This window comes from Sus scrofa, chromosome 3 (genome assembly GCF_054392235.1).
Source record: "Sus scrofa isolate SSC_HxYL_T2T_F1_AM1 chromosome 3, Sscrofa_HxYL_maternal_Yorkshire_Landrace_v2.0, whole genome shotgun sequence".
Taxonomy (NCBI): Eukaryota; Metazoa; Chordata; class Mammalia; order Artiodactyla; family Suidae; genus Sus; species Sus scrofa.
Window position 1 is genome coordinate 105576730 of NC_139385.1, and position 12587 is coordinate 105589316.

Genomic DNA, 12587 nt, shown 5'->3' on the forward strand with positions numbered 1-12587 from the left:
GTGGCATGTGTGGGATCTGCAAATACAGCAGACCATCGAGTTCTAATGAGGGAAATTTTGGTTTTGTTCTGAAGGCAATGATAATTTATTGAATGCACTGTGCCAGACATGGTTCCAAATATTTCACTCAAGTTAATCATAATCATCCCATGTGGGTGCCAATTTATTATCACCTCTTTAAGACAGAAGCACAATAAATCACAGCAATTGCAGCCAGCTTTCAAATCCTGGTAGTTAAGGGAGAAGAGGGATTCCAGAAAGGAACAATCAATGCAGCAATGACAAATGGAGGTCAGGTTTGCTAAGAGCTTGAAAAATCCCCACTGGATTTGGCAACTGGATCGATCACTGGTTTATTTAGTAAGTGCAATTTTAACTGAAAGATTAAGATGGTTTTAGGAAAGGGGGTGAGGAAGAATTGAATCCACATTTTTCTTAAAAGTGTGAAAGGAAGCGGAAACTCCAGGGTGAAGTGGGCAGTGGGACCTGGGTTTTAACTGTGGCTCTGCCATTTCTCTGTGATGTGAAATCAGCTGTGCTAGATTGTCCAAGGAAGCCTGTTTCCTCATTAAGTAACATGGGATTAATACCTACTTCACAGGGTTGTTAATAGGCTGAGAAGCTACAGCTAAGAGATCAAAAATGAAAAGGGTCCATAAAGACAGTAAACAGTGGTCTGTGGTTTCACAGCTTCTTGTGTCTAGGGCTCACTTCTCAAAGTGACACCTAGAATTTCCATCTGGAGGAGTTTAGAAATAATCTTAGAAAGTGGTTGCTAAGACTGATTTTTGTCTTAGCAAGCATGCTGATTCCTTGCCTAGGGGTTATTAGGGAAAAGGCCTTTGGAGATCATGGGACGCTTTAGCCCTTACAAGCCGCCTTTGCAAGGCTCCCTTGGCGCAGATACTTATCGAGGGCTCTCTGGCGACTCAAGAGCCCTCTGAATTTTCTTAGGAGGCATGTGTACGACGGCCTCGAACCATTTCCTCGGACTCCACCCATGTGCCTGCTTCCCCTCCCCCACCAGTGGAGCCAGGGTCTCCTGCGCATGCTCGGGAGCAGGACAACCCAGGCGCCTCCAGGCAACCGAACGCCAGCCTCGGCCCAGGGAGCTAGGAGGCCGCCATGGAGCAGCCAACCATCACCGTGACCTCCACTGCCGTAAGGGAAGACCTGAGGCGTGGCCATTGTGGTTCCTTAGCCTCGGTACTGCCTTCCTCCTCCACCGACCCCACCACACCGAACACCGTTCCCCTCAACCGGGCTCCTCCGCCAAAAATCCCACCTCTCTCTAATCCCAGGCCCTTGCACCCCTCGGTTCTCCCTACCGTTCTCTCCCGGCCCTCGTGGCTATACCTGCATCCTTTTTTCTTAATCAGTATTTGAGCGCCACCTCGTTTGCTTTCCTCTTTGGCTCTCTCTTATCCTTCCCAGTCGCTCTTTGGTTTCCGTGTTGTTTCTCCCCCTTCTTAACTACCATTAATTACGCCGGACAACTAATAGGGTTATTAGAATTCTTTGATTGTCCCCTCTTCTGCCGAGAGAATGCGTTTTTCCTTCCCTAGCCTATTGGACACGTTTTTGCCCGACTTCCCGTTTTATTATTTATGAAATAGTTGAAACTATCTTTGTTTAGTTTGTGTAAATAAATTTGGGCAGGAGATATTCAGCCTATTTTGTGTAAAGTGATTCGTCCCCAAAGTGGATTTGAAGTGAGAGATAGGTGAAGTTTAGATCACCTGTCCGGCAAAACAAAACAGCAGCTGCCAATTACCTTCCTTTGCGAGTATCATGTTTACTTCTCCCTTCCCACCTTATTTCCTGGTCTTAGATAGAGGTGGAGATTTGTCTTGACCTGCCTGAAAAAGTTTGATTTCTGTGACTATAAATGTGCAACAGAAAAGATTCAACATACATCTCACGAAGGGAATGATAGGATGAAATTCAGACTTGGTGCATACGAAAGAACTTTTTTTTTTTTTAAGGGAAATACATATATTTCAAGGTAAAACTGAAATACAGAGGTACCTATAAGTAAAATGGATATGAGTTGCTAGACTGGAAGAATGAATTACATCAGTTTACTGATTAGATTTTGTTACTTGTAATGCCTTGTGGCTTGAGATAACCTATATTTTGCAGTAATAATAAGAGCATTCCAAATGCAACTAGAACTCAATATTTCAATGATTTTACCTAATGGAAATAAGACAAAAAGAAAAAATAACCTGTGCTGCCAACAGTGAGGCTGAAACAAATGCGGGATGATAAATGGGTGTAGAATACTTACTGTGGAAGATGGGCATCCTTGGAAACAGAAGAACATCAAAATAATCTGCTTCATAGCAGATGAGATGTTAAAAATAAAAGCTTCCATTTACTGAGCCCTGGTTGTGGGTACAAGTCTTTATGATGCCTTATTTTCATGCCAGCACTGGTGCCTTTTTTGTACTCCTATGAGAAAGCTTAGGTTCCTGAGAGTTAACTTGCCTAGTGCTCCTAGCCAGTGGCCGACCTGGAGTTCAAGCTCAAGTCTGTCTGGTTCCTCTGTCATTCTGCCTCTTCAGGTCACAGCTGGCTTATAGGATACATATTTGATAGCAAAAGTAAATCTAGGAAATGGCAGTTTCCAATATTTGCCATATCTCCAGGAATTTGCATCCCTATATCACATACATTAATTTTATTACTATACATTTTTACCTTGAGCCCCCTGAGCTGTAAGTCTTTTTTTTTTTTTTTTTTTTTTTTTTTTGCTTTTTAGGGCTGCACCCATGGCATATGGAGGTTCCCAGTCTAGGGGTCCAATCAGAGCAGTAGCTGCCTGCCTACACCACAGCCACAGCAACACAAGGTCCGAGCTGTGTCTGCGACCTATAGCACAGCTCACAGCAACGCTAGATCCCCGACTCACTGAGCGAGGCCAGGGATCGAACCCACATCCTCATGGATACTGGTTGCATTCATTTGTACTGTGCCACAACGGGAACTCCTCGTAAGTCTTAATAACAACTGTACTAATACAATTTTGGATTTACACAACTCTTTTCTCCCTAAGAGCACCGAATTTTATCACCTCTAATTATCATTATGACATCTAAGATAGGGATGTTTATTATTCTATTACCCAAAGGAAATTTAGATATTTAAAAAGTACTTAAGATCATAAAATATCAATTTCTTGGAGTATTACAGGCAAAATTTATCATTATGTAGCTTTTATCTTAATTCAGGCTGACCAGTTTGGTGCAGGTATTAGTTTCTTCAAGAAATGTTTTATAGGAGTTCCCATCATGGCACAGTGGAAATGAATCTGATTAGGAACCATGAGGTTACGAGTTTGATCTCTTGCTCAGTGGGTCATAGATCCAGTGTTGCTGTGAGCTGTGGTGTAGGTTGCAGATGCGGCTCGGATCCCGAGTTGCTGTGGCTGTGGCGTAGGCCAGCAGCCACAGCTCTGATTGGACCCCTAGCCTGGGAACCTCCATTTGCCATGGGTGCAACCCTAAAAGCCAAAAAAGTTTAAAAAAAATGTTTTATAAGTGATATTTAACTTCCAGGGATCACTTCTCAAATGAATAAGCACATTTTATGTTTATTAATAGAAACCAACCCAGAAGACATCATCTTTGGAAAGAGAAGGATGGTGGAGAATAGCATTAACAGTACGTATATTTTCAGCCTTTTCTTTTCAAATTATTCTTACTCCTATTAGTGTTTTAATCAGTCTTACTATTACTTAATTGTCAGAAAACAATGGTTATTCAAATCTATGTGAGCCTCATTTCATACTTATAGTTTTGGTATCTACATGTGACTGAGAAATTAAATTTGGAGTGCAATAAAATCTTGGAAGTAAAACAACTCTAGGAAAAAAAAAACTCTAGGGATCTAGGTATTTTACAGGATATCTTGATAAAGTCAATCTAGCTTATGATCTTGGTGAGATTACACAAGGAAGAAAAAGCATGCACTCTAGAAAGGAGTTTGGTTTCAGTTTTTATGTTAGATAAAAAGTAAGAGCCTGTGAAGTTCCCTTCATGGCCCAGCGGTTAACAAATCCAGCTAGGATCCATAAGGATGCGGGTTTGATCCCTGGCCTCATTCAGTGGGTTGGGGATCTGGTGTTGCCATGAGCTGTGGTGTAGGTCTCAGACTTGGCTCACACCCCAAGTTGCTGTGGCTGTGGTATAGGCCAGTGGCTGCAGCTCTGATTCAACCCCTAGTCTGGGAACCTCCACATGGCCCAAGTGGGGCCCTAAAAAGAAAAAAAGTAAGAGCCTGTGATAACTTTTATTAACGTGGTCAATATATGAAAACAAGGTGGTAAGATATGAAACAAAGGTGATCCAAAGATCCCCCTCTCGAGATATATCGTTTCTATGTGGTAGAAATATTTTCTATTCGTACCTTTCTGCAGCAGAGGGGCCCCAGGGACCAAAGCCATCTTGGAATTGAATCAGTTTCAATGGTGGACCTGAGCTGAGAGCTCAGTAGAAAGATGGCCCCAAAAACAATGGTAACCGAACTGTCAGGTCTGGCCATTCAGCCATCCTGTGGTTGTGATTTGAAAGTACCAAACCTCTTACAGGACTGATGAGACCCTGTGTTCTACCAGTTCATCCTCGGTCTCATGATACTATCCTTTCTTTAGGGCTAGAAAGAAACATGTGGTATCGACTCAGCAGAAGTAGGATAACTTCTATTTAGTCATGAAACTTAGCCTGAGGAGTTCCATGAAAGACCTGACATTTATAGTCAAACTGAATCTCAAGTTTAAGTATCTCTGAAACTACATTTTGAAAATTTTTAAAATTTAAAACTTTATGGCCATAACCCATTTGTTATAACTTAGCAGTTGTCTCAAAAAGGAGGAAATCATCATGCTTGCCTTGAAATATTGTTCTGTTGGGAGCGTTTACTACATTCGATAAGAATTTTATTAAACTTTAGGAGTTCGTATCGTGGCGCGGTGGTTAAAGAATCCGACTAGGAACCATGAGGTTGCGGGTTTGATCCCTGGCCTTGCTCAGTGGGTCAAGGATCTGGTGTTGCCTTGAGCTGTGGTGTAGGTCGCAGACGCGGCTCGGATCCCTCATTGCTGTGGCTCTGGTGTAGGCTAGCGGCTACAGCTCCAATTCGACCCCTAGCCTGGGAACCTCCTCCATATGCCGTGGGAAGCTGCCCTAGGAAAGACAAAAAGAAAAAAAAAATAAAATAAATAAATAAATAATTAAACTTTAAAACAAAAAGAAATGCCACTTAGAGGTGGCCTTTCCAAGAATGATGCTTTAGAAGATGTTACCAGTGTACACACTGACCTGAAAAATGATGTCACTCCTCCCCAGAACACTCCTAATCCTGGCACTTACCACTTGAAAACCTTTATTGAAGAATCTCTATTAAATCCAGTGATAGCAACCTACGGTTTTAAAAATGAAGGACGGGGAAAACCACCTCTCGTGCAAAGAAACGATCCGGTACCAAATGACCTTCCCCAGTACATGCCTCCTGACTTCTTGGACTTGTTAAAGAAGCAAATAGCCACTTACTCATTTAAAGACAAACCGCGATCAAGCCCCAGCACGCTGGTTTACAGAGATCAGGTAAAGCACTACTAGCTGTTGACTTGGTGTGGGAAAGCTCTCAAGAGGCCCCGAGGAAAGAATTCTCTCTCCTCAAAGTATATCTTCCCCAGGAGAAATTGAACACCTGGAGGATGCCTTATTTCCTTCAGGCATCAAACAAAAGGCTGCCTCATTTGCAAATATGCCCAGCAAGATTTTTCCCTATGAGAACTCCTTAACTAAAGTGAGTACATGGGGAAATTTTTTTTCCTTCGCTGGGGTCTCTCGGCAGGGTTCCCCTGACGTGAGGAGCCCCTGGGGTCTTGTGTGTAATGGGGCCATACTCCTGGCATCTTTAAGCACTTTATCAGTGTGCCCTCTTCTTCTAAAGAGAAAGCCCTGCCTTTTGGTGAGCAGTCCCCTTATTAGAGCGTGAATATAACTTTGGACAGTAAGGAAGCTTTGGGAAGAGTTTCTTATAGAAATGTGGTACCAGGAGGGTCAGATTGTCCTCTCAGCTCCACCAGACCATGCGTGATATTGAGAATGTAGAGCCTGCTGGGCTTATAGCCCTGCTAGGCTCTGTGGAGGGAAGATGTTCCTGACTGGGAAATAGTTCAGTAACAATACAAGAATAGATCAAGGGCTGAGATAAATAGTGTAGCAGGAAATGCCAGGGGAGAGTTCAGTGTCGGGTGGGATTCAAAAGCTGAGCTCCCTGGACTTTGGATACAAGATAACATTCCTGCGGCTTTTTTTTTTTTTTTTTTTCTATTTAAAAAAAAATTTTATTGGAGGAGTTCCCATCATGGCTCAGTGGCTAACACATCTGACGAGCATCCATGAGGACATAGGTTCGATCCCTTGTCTTGCTCAGTGGGTTAAGGATCTGGTGTTGCTGTGGCTGTGGTGTAGGCTGGCAGCTACAGCTCTGATTGGACCCCTAGCCTGGGAACCTCCATATGCCGTGGGTGCAGCCCTAAAAAACAAAAACAAATTTTTTTATTGGAGTATAGTTGTTTTATAATGTATTAGTTTCACTCGTACAACAAAGTCAGTTATACATATATCCATTCCTTTTTCCCGTATAGGTTACTATAGAACATTGAGTAGACCTCCCTGTGCTATAAGAAGGTCCTTGTTGGCTGTCTGTTTTATACATAGTAGTGTGTATGTGTTAATCCCATCCTCCCAATTTATCCCCCACCCTCACTCCTTGTGGCTCTTTTTTTTTTTTTTTTTTTTTCAGTCTTTTTGCCTTTTCTAGGGCCACTTCCTGTGGCATATGAAGGTTCCCAGGCTAGGGGTGGAAACAGAGCTGTAGCTGCCAGCCTACACCAGAGCCACAGCAACGCGGGATCCGAGCCGCGTCTGCAACCTACACCACAGCTCACGGCAATGCCGGATCCTTAACCCACTGAGCAAGGCCAGGGATCGAACCTACAACCTCATGGTTCCTAGTCAGATTCGTTAACCACTGAGCCACTACGGGAACTCCTCCATGTGGCTCTTAATAGTTTACTGTGAGCTTCCACATATATTTTCTTAGTAGTTCTTCGCAGGCATTCTGAAACCGGCAAAACAGATGCTATCCCCCTTTTACAGATGAGAAAACTGAGGTGAATAGAGATGAAGCAACAGGGTCATAGGCGCATAGCTAACAAATAGGCGACACAGGAGTTCCGACGTGGTGCAGCGGTTAACAAACCCGACTAGGATCCATGAGGATTCGGGTTCGGGCCTCTCTCAGTGGGTTAAGGATCTGGCGTTGCGTGAGCTGTGGTGTAGGCCGGCAGCTGTAGCTCCGATTTGACCCCTAGCCTGGGAACCTCCATATGACGTGGATGCAACCCTAAAAAAGGCAAAAGAAATAAATAATAAATAAATAAATAAATAAATAAATAAATAAATAGGCGAGATAGTACTTTCAACTGAAGGCTTCTGAGCCCAAGGGCCAGTGTTGGGATTTGGACTTTGTTATTTGGGACGTTGGGCCTTAATAGCGTCCATTTACAAAGGAGCCAAAAATAGTACCAGGCTTTACAACCGTATCAGCATAATATGGTGATACCCGGAGTAGATGCATTGCAACCGGAGGTTGAACTAAATGGAAAGGGGTTGTGGTTATTAGGATGGACTAGAAATCTTTCCAGCCGGATGAGCACATGTATCCCAAGCGTGAACCCTTCCTACGGCTTTGCAAATTATAGCTTTGACACCGGGCAGAATGATAAATGCTCATCGGGTTAATCTTATCCTGTTCGCCTCGGCGGATGAATACAAACACTAAATTATGCTTAGACGTTTACGTCTTAGTATCAGGTAACTTGGCGACGTGCGAGATCGTTCTGGCCACCTCCAAGGCGAGAGCATTTTGCCTCAGCCTCCACCGCCTCCTGGTGCTTCTCTGCTGGCTTTTAGAGGTTTCTGAGGGTAACGCTGGGCCCAGTGTCGAAAGGAGAAAATCTACATGGTTGGTATTAGGCAAAATTTAAAGCTTTAAAAGACCAAAAGAATTTGGCTTACCCAAAGGGCTGGATAAAACCTTCTGAAAACGTAACTTTCCTGTTCCTTTCTCCTCTTTCTCCCCCTCTCCCACAAAGGCTTGAGCTCTGGAAACTGGGAGAGTTAAGTGATTTCCTACTTTTCTGTTTCAAAGATATATGACAATACAGTCATTAAGAGGAGGGCTATTCAGATGTAACACTGCTTACGCACCAATGAAATTCAAACTTCAGTTTTTTAAATAGAATTCAGTAAAATAATAATTTGAATTTAAGGTGAATACAGTATACATCATTGTTATTTATTGAGGTAGAGCAACATTCTCAAGTGCCCTAAATTTCGTAGATTATTTATGTTATACCTCATTAGTGCTGTTCTTTATTTGTAAGAAAGCTCTATTTTGTTTTGTTTTGTTTGTTTTAATTGTTATTTCCCCAGTACAATTTTTTTTCCTGCTGTACAGCATGGTGACCCAGTTACACCTATGTGTATAGATTCTATTTTCTCATATTATCATGCTCCATCATGAGTGACTAGACATAGTTCCCAGTGGATCTCATTGCTAATCCATTCCAAAGGCAATAGTTTGCATCTCTTACTATTTTTAATACCTTGATTCTGAAGCATGTAACTCAACTGGAGAACCTGTATCAAAGAATCCTTTCGTGTGTGTGTGTGTGTGTGTGTGTGTGTGTGTGTGTGTGTGTGCGCGTGCACGATCATCTGTATCTGGCTTTTTCCAAAGAGTATTTGATCATGGATCTACAATTTTTACAATCTGTGTTTTCTTATTAGAGAAGTAATGTTTTTATTTTAGAACACACATACAAAAGTGGCACCATCTCTCTTCCTTATGTAGTTTTATGACCCACTTTTCCCCTGTGTTGCCGTCATCCACTAATCCCTGGGTTCTGGCACCTCATGTCTGGATGATTTTGGCTCCCTTTGCTCCTTGGCAGTCTTTCCACTACTCCTGTCATAATTTCAGTACACAATAGACAATGATGATTTTCCAAATCTGGCTTCTCAATTTCTTGAACTCTCTCCTCCATCAGCCGCTCACGCCTTAGATTTTCTTCAACACTGATCATTTCACCCTCCATAATCTCAGCTGCATGCATCCCACTCTGATCACTCTCCCCTAATCTTCTGCCTCACTTCCTCTTGTCTCCCAGCCTCAACAGTTTTTCCGTTCTTCCCAATCTGTAAATCCATTGATCCCAAAAGCTGAGTTTTTCCTCTTGGTGGTTGTTGAACCAAAAGATAGAACCAAGCCAAAGAGCAGGAGAAGGGCAGGACTTACTAATTGCAGCAAGTAAGGAGAACACCCAAAGACACTGCTTTCCCAAAGCAGTGTCTCCCCAAGAGCAAAACTGGGGAAGTTTTAAGCTAAGGGCCCATATGTTATCATGAAGGGGCTTGAGCGGAGGAGAATTCATCAGAGAACTGGGGCCAAGGTTGACAGAGTCCAAGCTTTAGTTGATTGAAGTCAGGAGAGTCAACATCACCGTTTCATCCTCCACTTGGATGAGGGCCTTAGTGCCTGCAGAACTCAAAGACATGTAGCAGATGAAGATATATATATATCTCACCAGGACTAGGAGGAACTAGGAGTGTTTTATGCTGAATTATTGTTTCTTGACTGATTTTCTTTTGTTCCCACATCCCCTCATTTCACTTAAGTCCATTAATTAAGTCCTATTCAAGGACAAGCACCGTGGCCAGGCTGAGATCGAAAAACAGCTTAGGCCAAAAATGGCTTCTCTTATGTCAAGAAAGCCATGCCTGCATCTCTTTCTCTGGGGACCTCCTACCCTATCTGCTTACACTGCCACTTTTCATTGCCTCTCAACTTTCTAATGTTTTCTTTCTTTTCAAAGCTTAAGTTCCAAAGGTAATCATTAGAGTTATTCCCTGCACACGCTCTCAATTCCCCGGCCCCTCATGGCTCATCTTCCTTGTTTGGCAAAGCCACAACCCTGGTCAAATCCCTCTGCGAACTTTGCACCTGTATCCGTGTAACTGAATGACTAGTCTCATTTTAAATTCTTCACCTCCCCTGGGCACCGAGTGGACTTCCCTAGTCTGTTTATTCTCTCGCTCTGTTGGGTGGTTTTCTCTTACATCTCCCCTCGACGCTTCCTCCTCAATCACTTTTTTTTTTTTTTTTTTTTTTGCTTTGCCTGCTGCAGGTGGCAGTTCCCAGGCCAGAGATCAAACCCGAGCCACAGCAGTGACCCAAGCCACTGCAGTGACAAAGCCCAACCCTTAACCTACTGCACCACAAGAGAACCCCTCAATCCTCATTCTTTTTTCTCAGCCTTTTGGGGGGTTCCGCCCCTCCTCCTTGCCCCCTTCCTGTGAGAGTGCCCCAGGCACCCACATTGCTTCCCCATCTATGCTCATTGCCCACTGATCATCTCAAGGCTTGCAACACCAGCTCTTTGTGTGCACTTTCCAAATGTCTATCTCCCACCCAGACTTCTATGTTGAACCCCAGGCTTGTCTATCCAACAGCCTTGTTGACTTTCCCCTTTTCTGTCAGATCCAGGATTTCTCACCCTTGGCACTATTGACTTTTCGGACAGGATAATCTTTGTGGTGTGTGTGAAGGGGCGGGGGGTGCAGTTTGGTTCTTTGTAGGATGTTTAACAGCATTTCTGGATAATTAGATGTTGTAACAACCAACCCTGTCTCCAGACATTGCCCACATGTCTCCTGGGGAAGGAGAGAACCAAAAACAAACAAACAAACAAAAAACCCACTCCTGATTGGGAACCTCTAGGTTCAGGCATTGTGATAGTGGGTGTGACCTCTGGGTGGCTGCTCTCAGGGTTGACAGGTTGACAGGGGACTGGCTTCATTGTGACCTCATCTCTTACGCCTCCGCTCACTCTCTTCCTTCCCCACTGGCCTCCTCCTGATGGCTCCTTGAATTTGCTACTCCCCTGCACCTCAGGGCTTTGCACCGCATCTTCCTTCCTCAGAATGCTCTTATCCCAGATATCTGCTTGGCTCACCCCTTCTCCTTCTTCAGTCTTTATCCGTGTGTCACCTTCTCAATCAGCCCCATTTAAATTGGCCACCTGACACCCTCAACCTTCCCTTCTCTGCTCTTTTTGTTTGTTTTCTTAGCACGTAGAGCCATCCGTATACTATATAATTTACTTGCACTTTGCGTTTTTTGTTTATTGTCTGTCTCCTCCCATGAGAGTGAAGCTTCATAAAGACATGAGTACTTAGCTGTTTTTTCACTGTTATATCTTTGCCTCTGGAACAGTGTCCGATGGTTAATATTTGCCAAATGCACACATGCCTGAAGGATTCCTCACATATCTGATATCTGCCTGGGCCTTATTCATTTTGTTTCCTTGGATGTGTGGTTATCTTTGACTGTGTGTTGCTCATTGCCCCTGAAAAATTGTTTCAGGAATTCCCTGACACCTAAGATGAAAGTGTTTTCCTTCAGAGAAGGTTTGCTTTTGGTTCTGCTGATACTAAGGGGAGTGACCAGTCTGCTCCCACTTAAAATGCACTGCTTATATGTTCTTGGATCTCTCCAGTGATGGGAATTTGGATTGGAATCCATGAAAGGGACCAACCCACGGTTACACTCTGTCAAGGGTGGGTTTCTTCCCTCTATTCCAGTTCTGCTTAACACCAAGACAACTCTCTCTGCAGTCCTCTCAGCATCAGGATGAGGTGGGAGGATTGCTTTTAGTAAGTCCCCTTTTGGGGCCTCCAATTCCTGTGGGTAGGATTCCCATTAGATCACCATCATTGATGGCTCAGGTCAAAGCCTCTGGATCCTTCGAGGGCTCTGATGTTCACTCAAACCCAACTCTGGTTTTCTGCTGAGTTATTTGGGTTTTGGTTTTTGTTTTTGTTTTTTGCTTTTTAGGGCTGCACCTGCAGCATATGAAGGTTCCCAGGTTAGGGGTCCAGTTGGAGCTATAGCTGCTGGCCTACACCACAGCCACAGCAAGATGAGATCCGCATCTGCAACCTACAGCACAGCTCACAGCAACACTGGATCCTTAACTGAATGAGCAAGGCCAGGGATCAAACCCACAACCTCATGGTTCCTAGTTGGATTTGTTTCCACTGCGCCATGATGGGAACTCCTTTTGCAGAGTTTTGGCTGGACCAGCAAACATCTATGAGCAAAACTGGGCCATTTGCCTCTCTGGTTTCTTCTTGCTTTCTCTTGGTTTGGGAGTCTTATATTCCTTATCTTGTCATCAAGTTCATATCTTTTTAAAAACTCTTGTTTATTTTTAATGTTGTATCCCTTGCGTCTAGTAGTTGAGTGCAGTGGGAAGGTTCATCATCCAAATAACCTAGGCTGCTGTTGGCAGAAACTAGAATTTTTTTCCCTTTGGAAATATATTTTATATCTTTTCCACACCATCATGTACTCTGTACATCATTTTATTTATTTATTTATTATTTTTATTTTTTTGTCTTTTTGCCATTTTCTTGGTCCACTTCCGCGACATATGGAGGTTCCCAGGC

At 43.5% G+C, this 12587-nt stretch overlaps 1 protein-coding gene across 1 annotated transcript in view; it reads left to right on the top strand.

The window, feature by feature from the left end:
- The first annotated feature begins 982 nt into the window (after positions 1-982).
- The window catches only part of STPG4 (sperm-tail PG-rich repeat containing 4), a 47904-nt gene continuing 36299 nt past the window's right edge, over positions 983-12587 (top strand). Inside the window, 3 exon segments of the mRNA XM_003481221.5 lie at positions 983-1206; positions 3606-3665; positions 5349-5606. Of these exon segments, the coding sequence (XP_003481269.3) occupies positions 1126-1206; positions 3606-3665; positions 5349-5606 (399 nt within the window). The 5' untranslated portion in view covers positions 983-1125.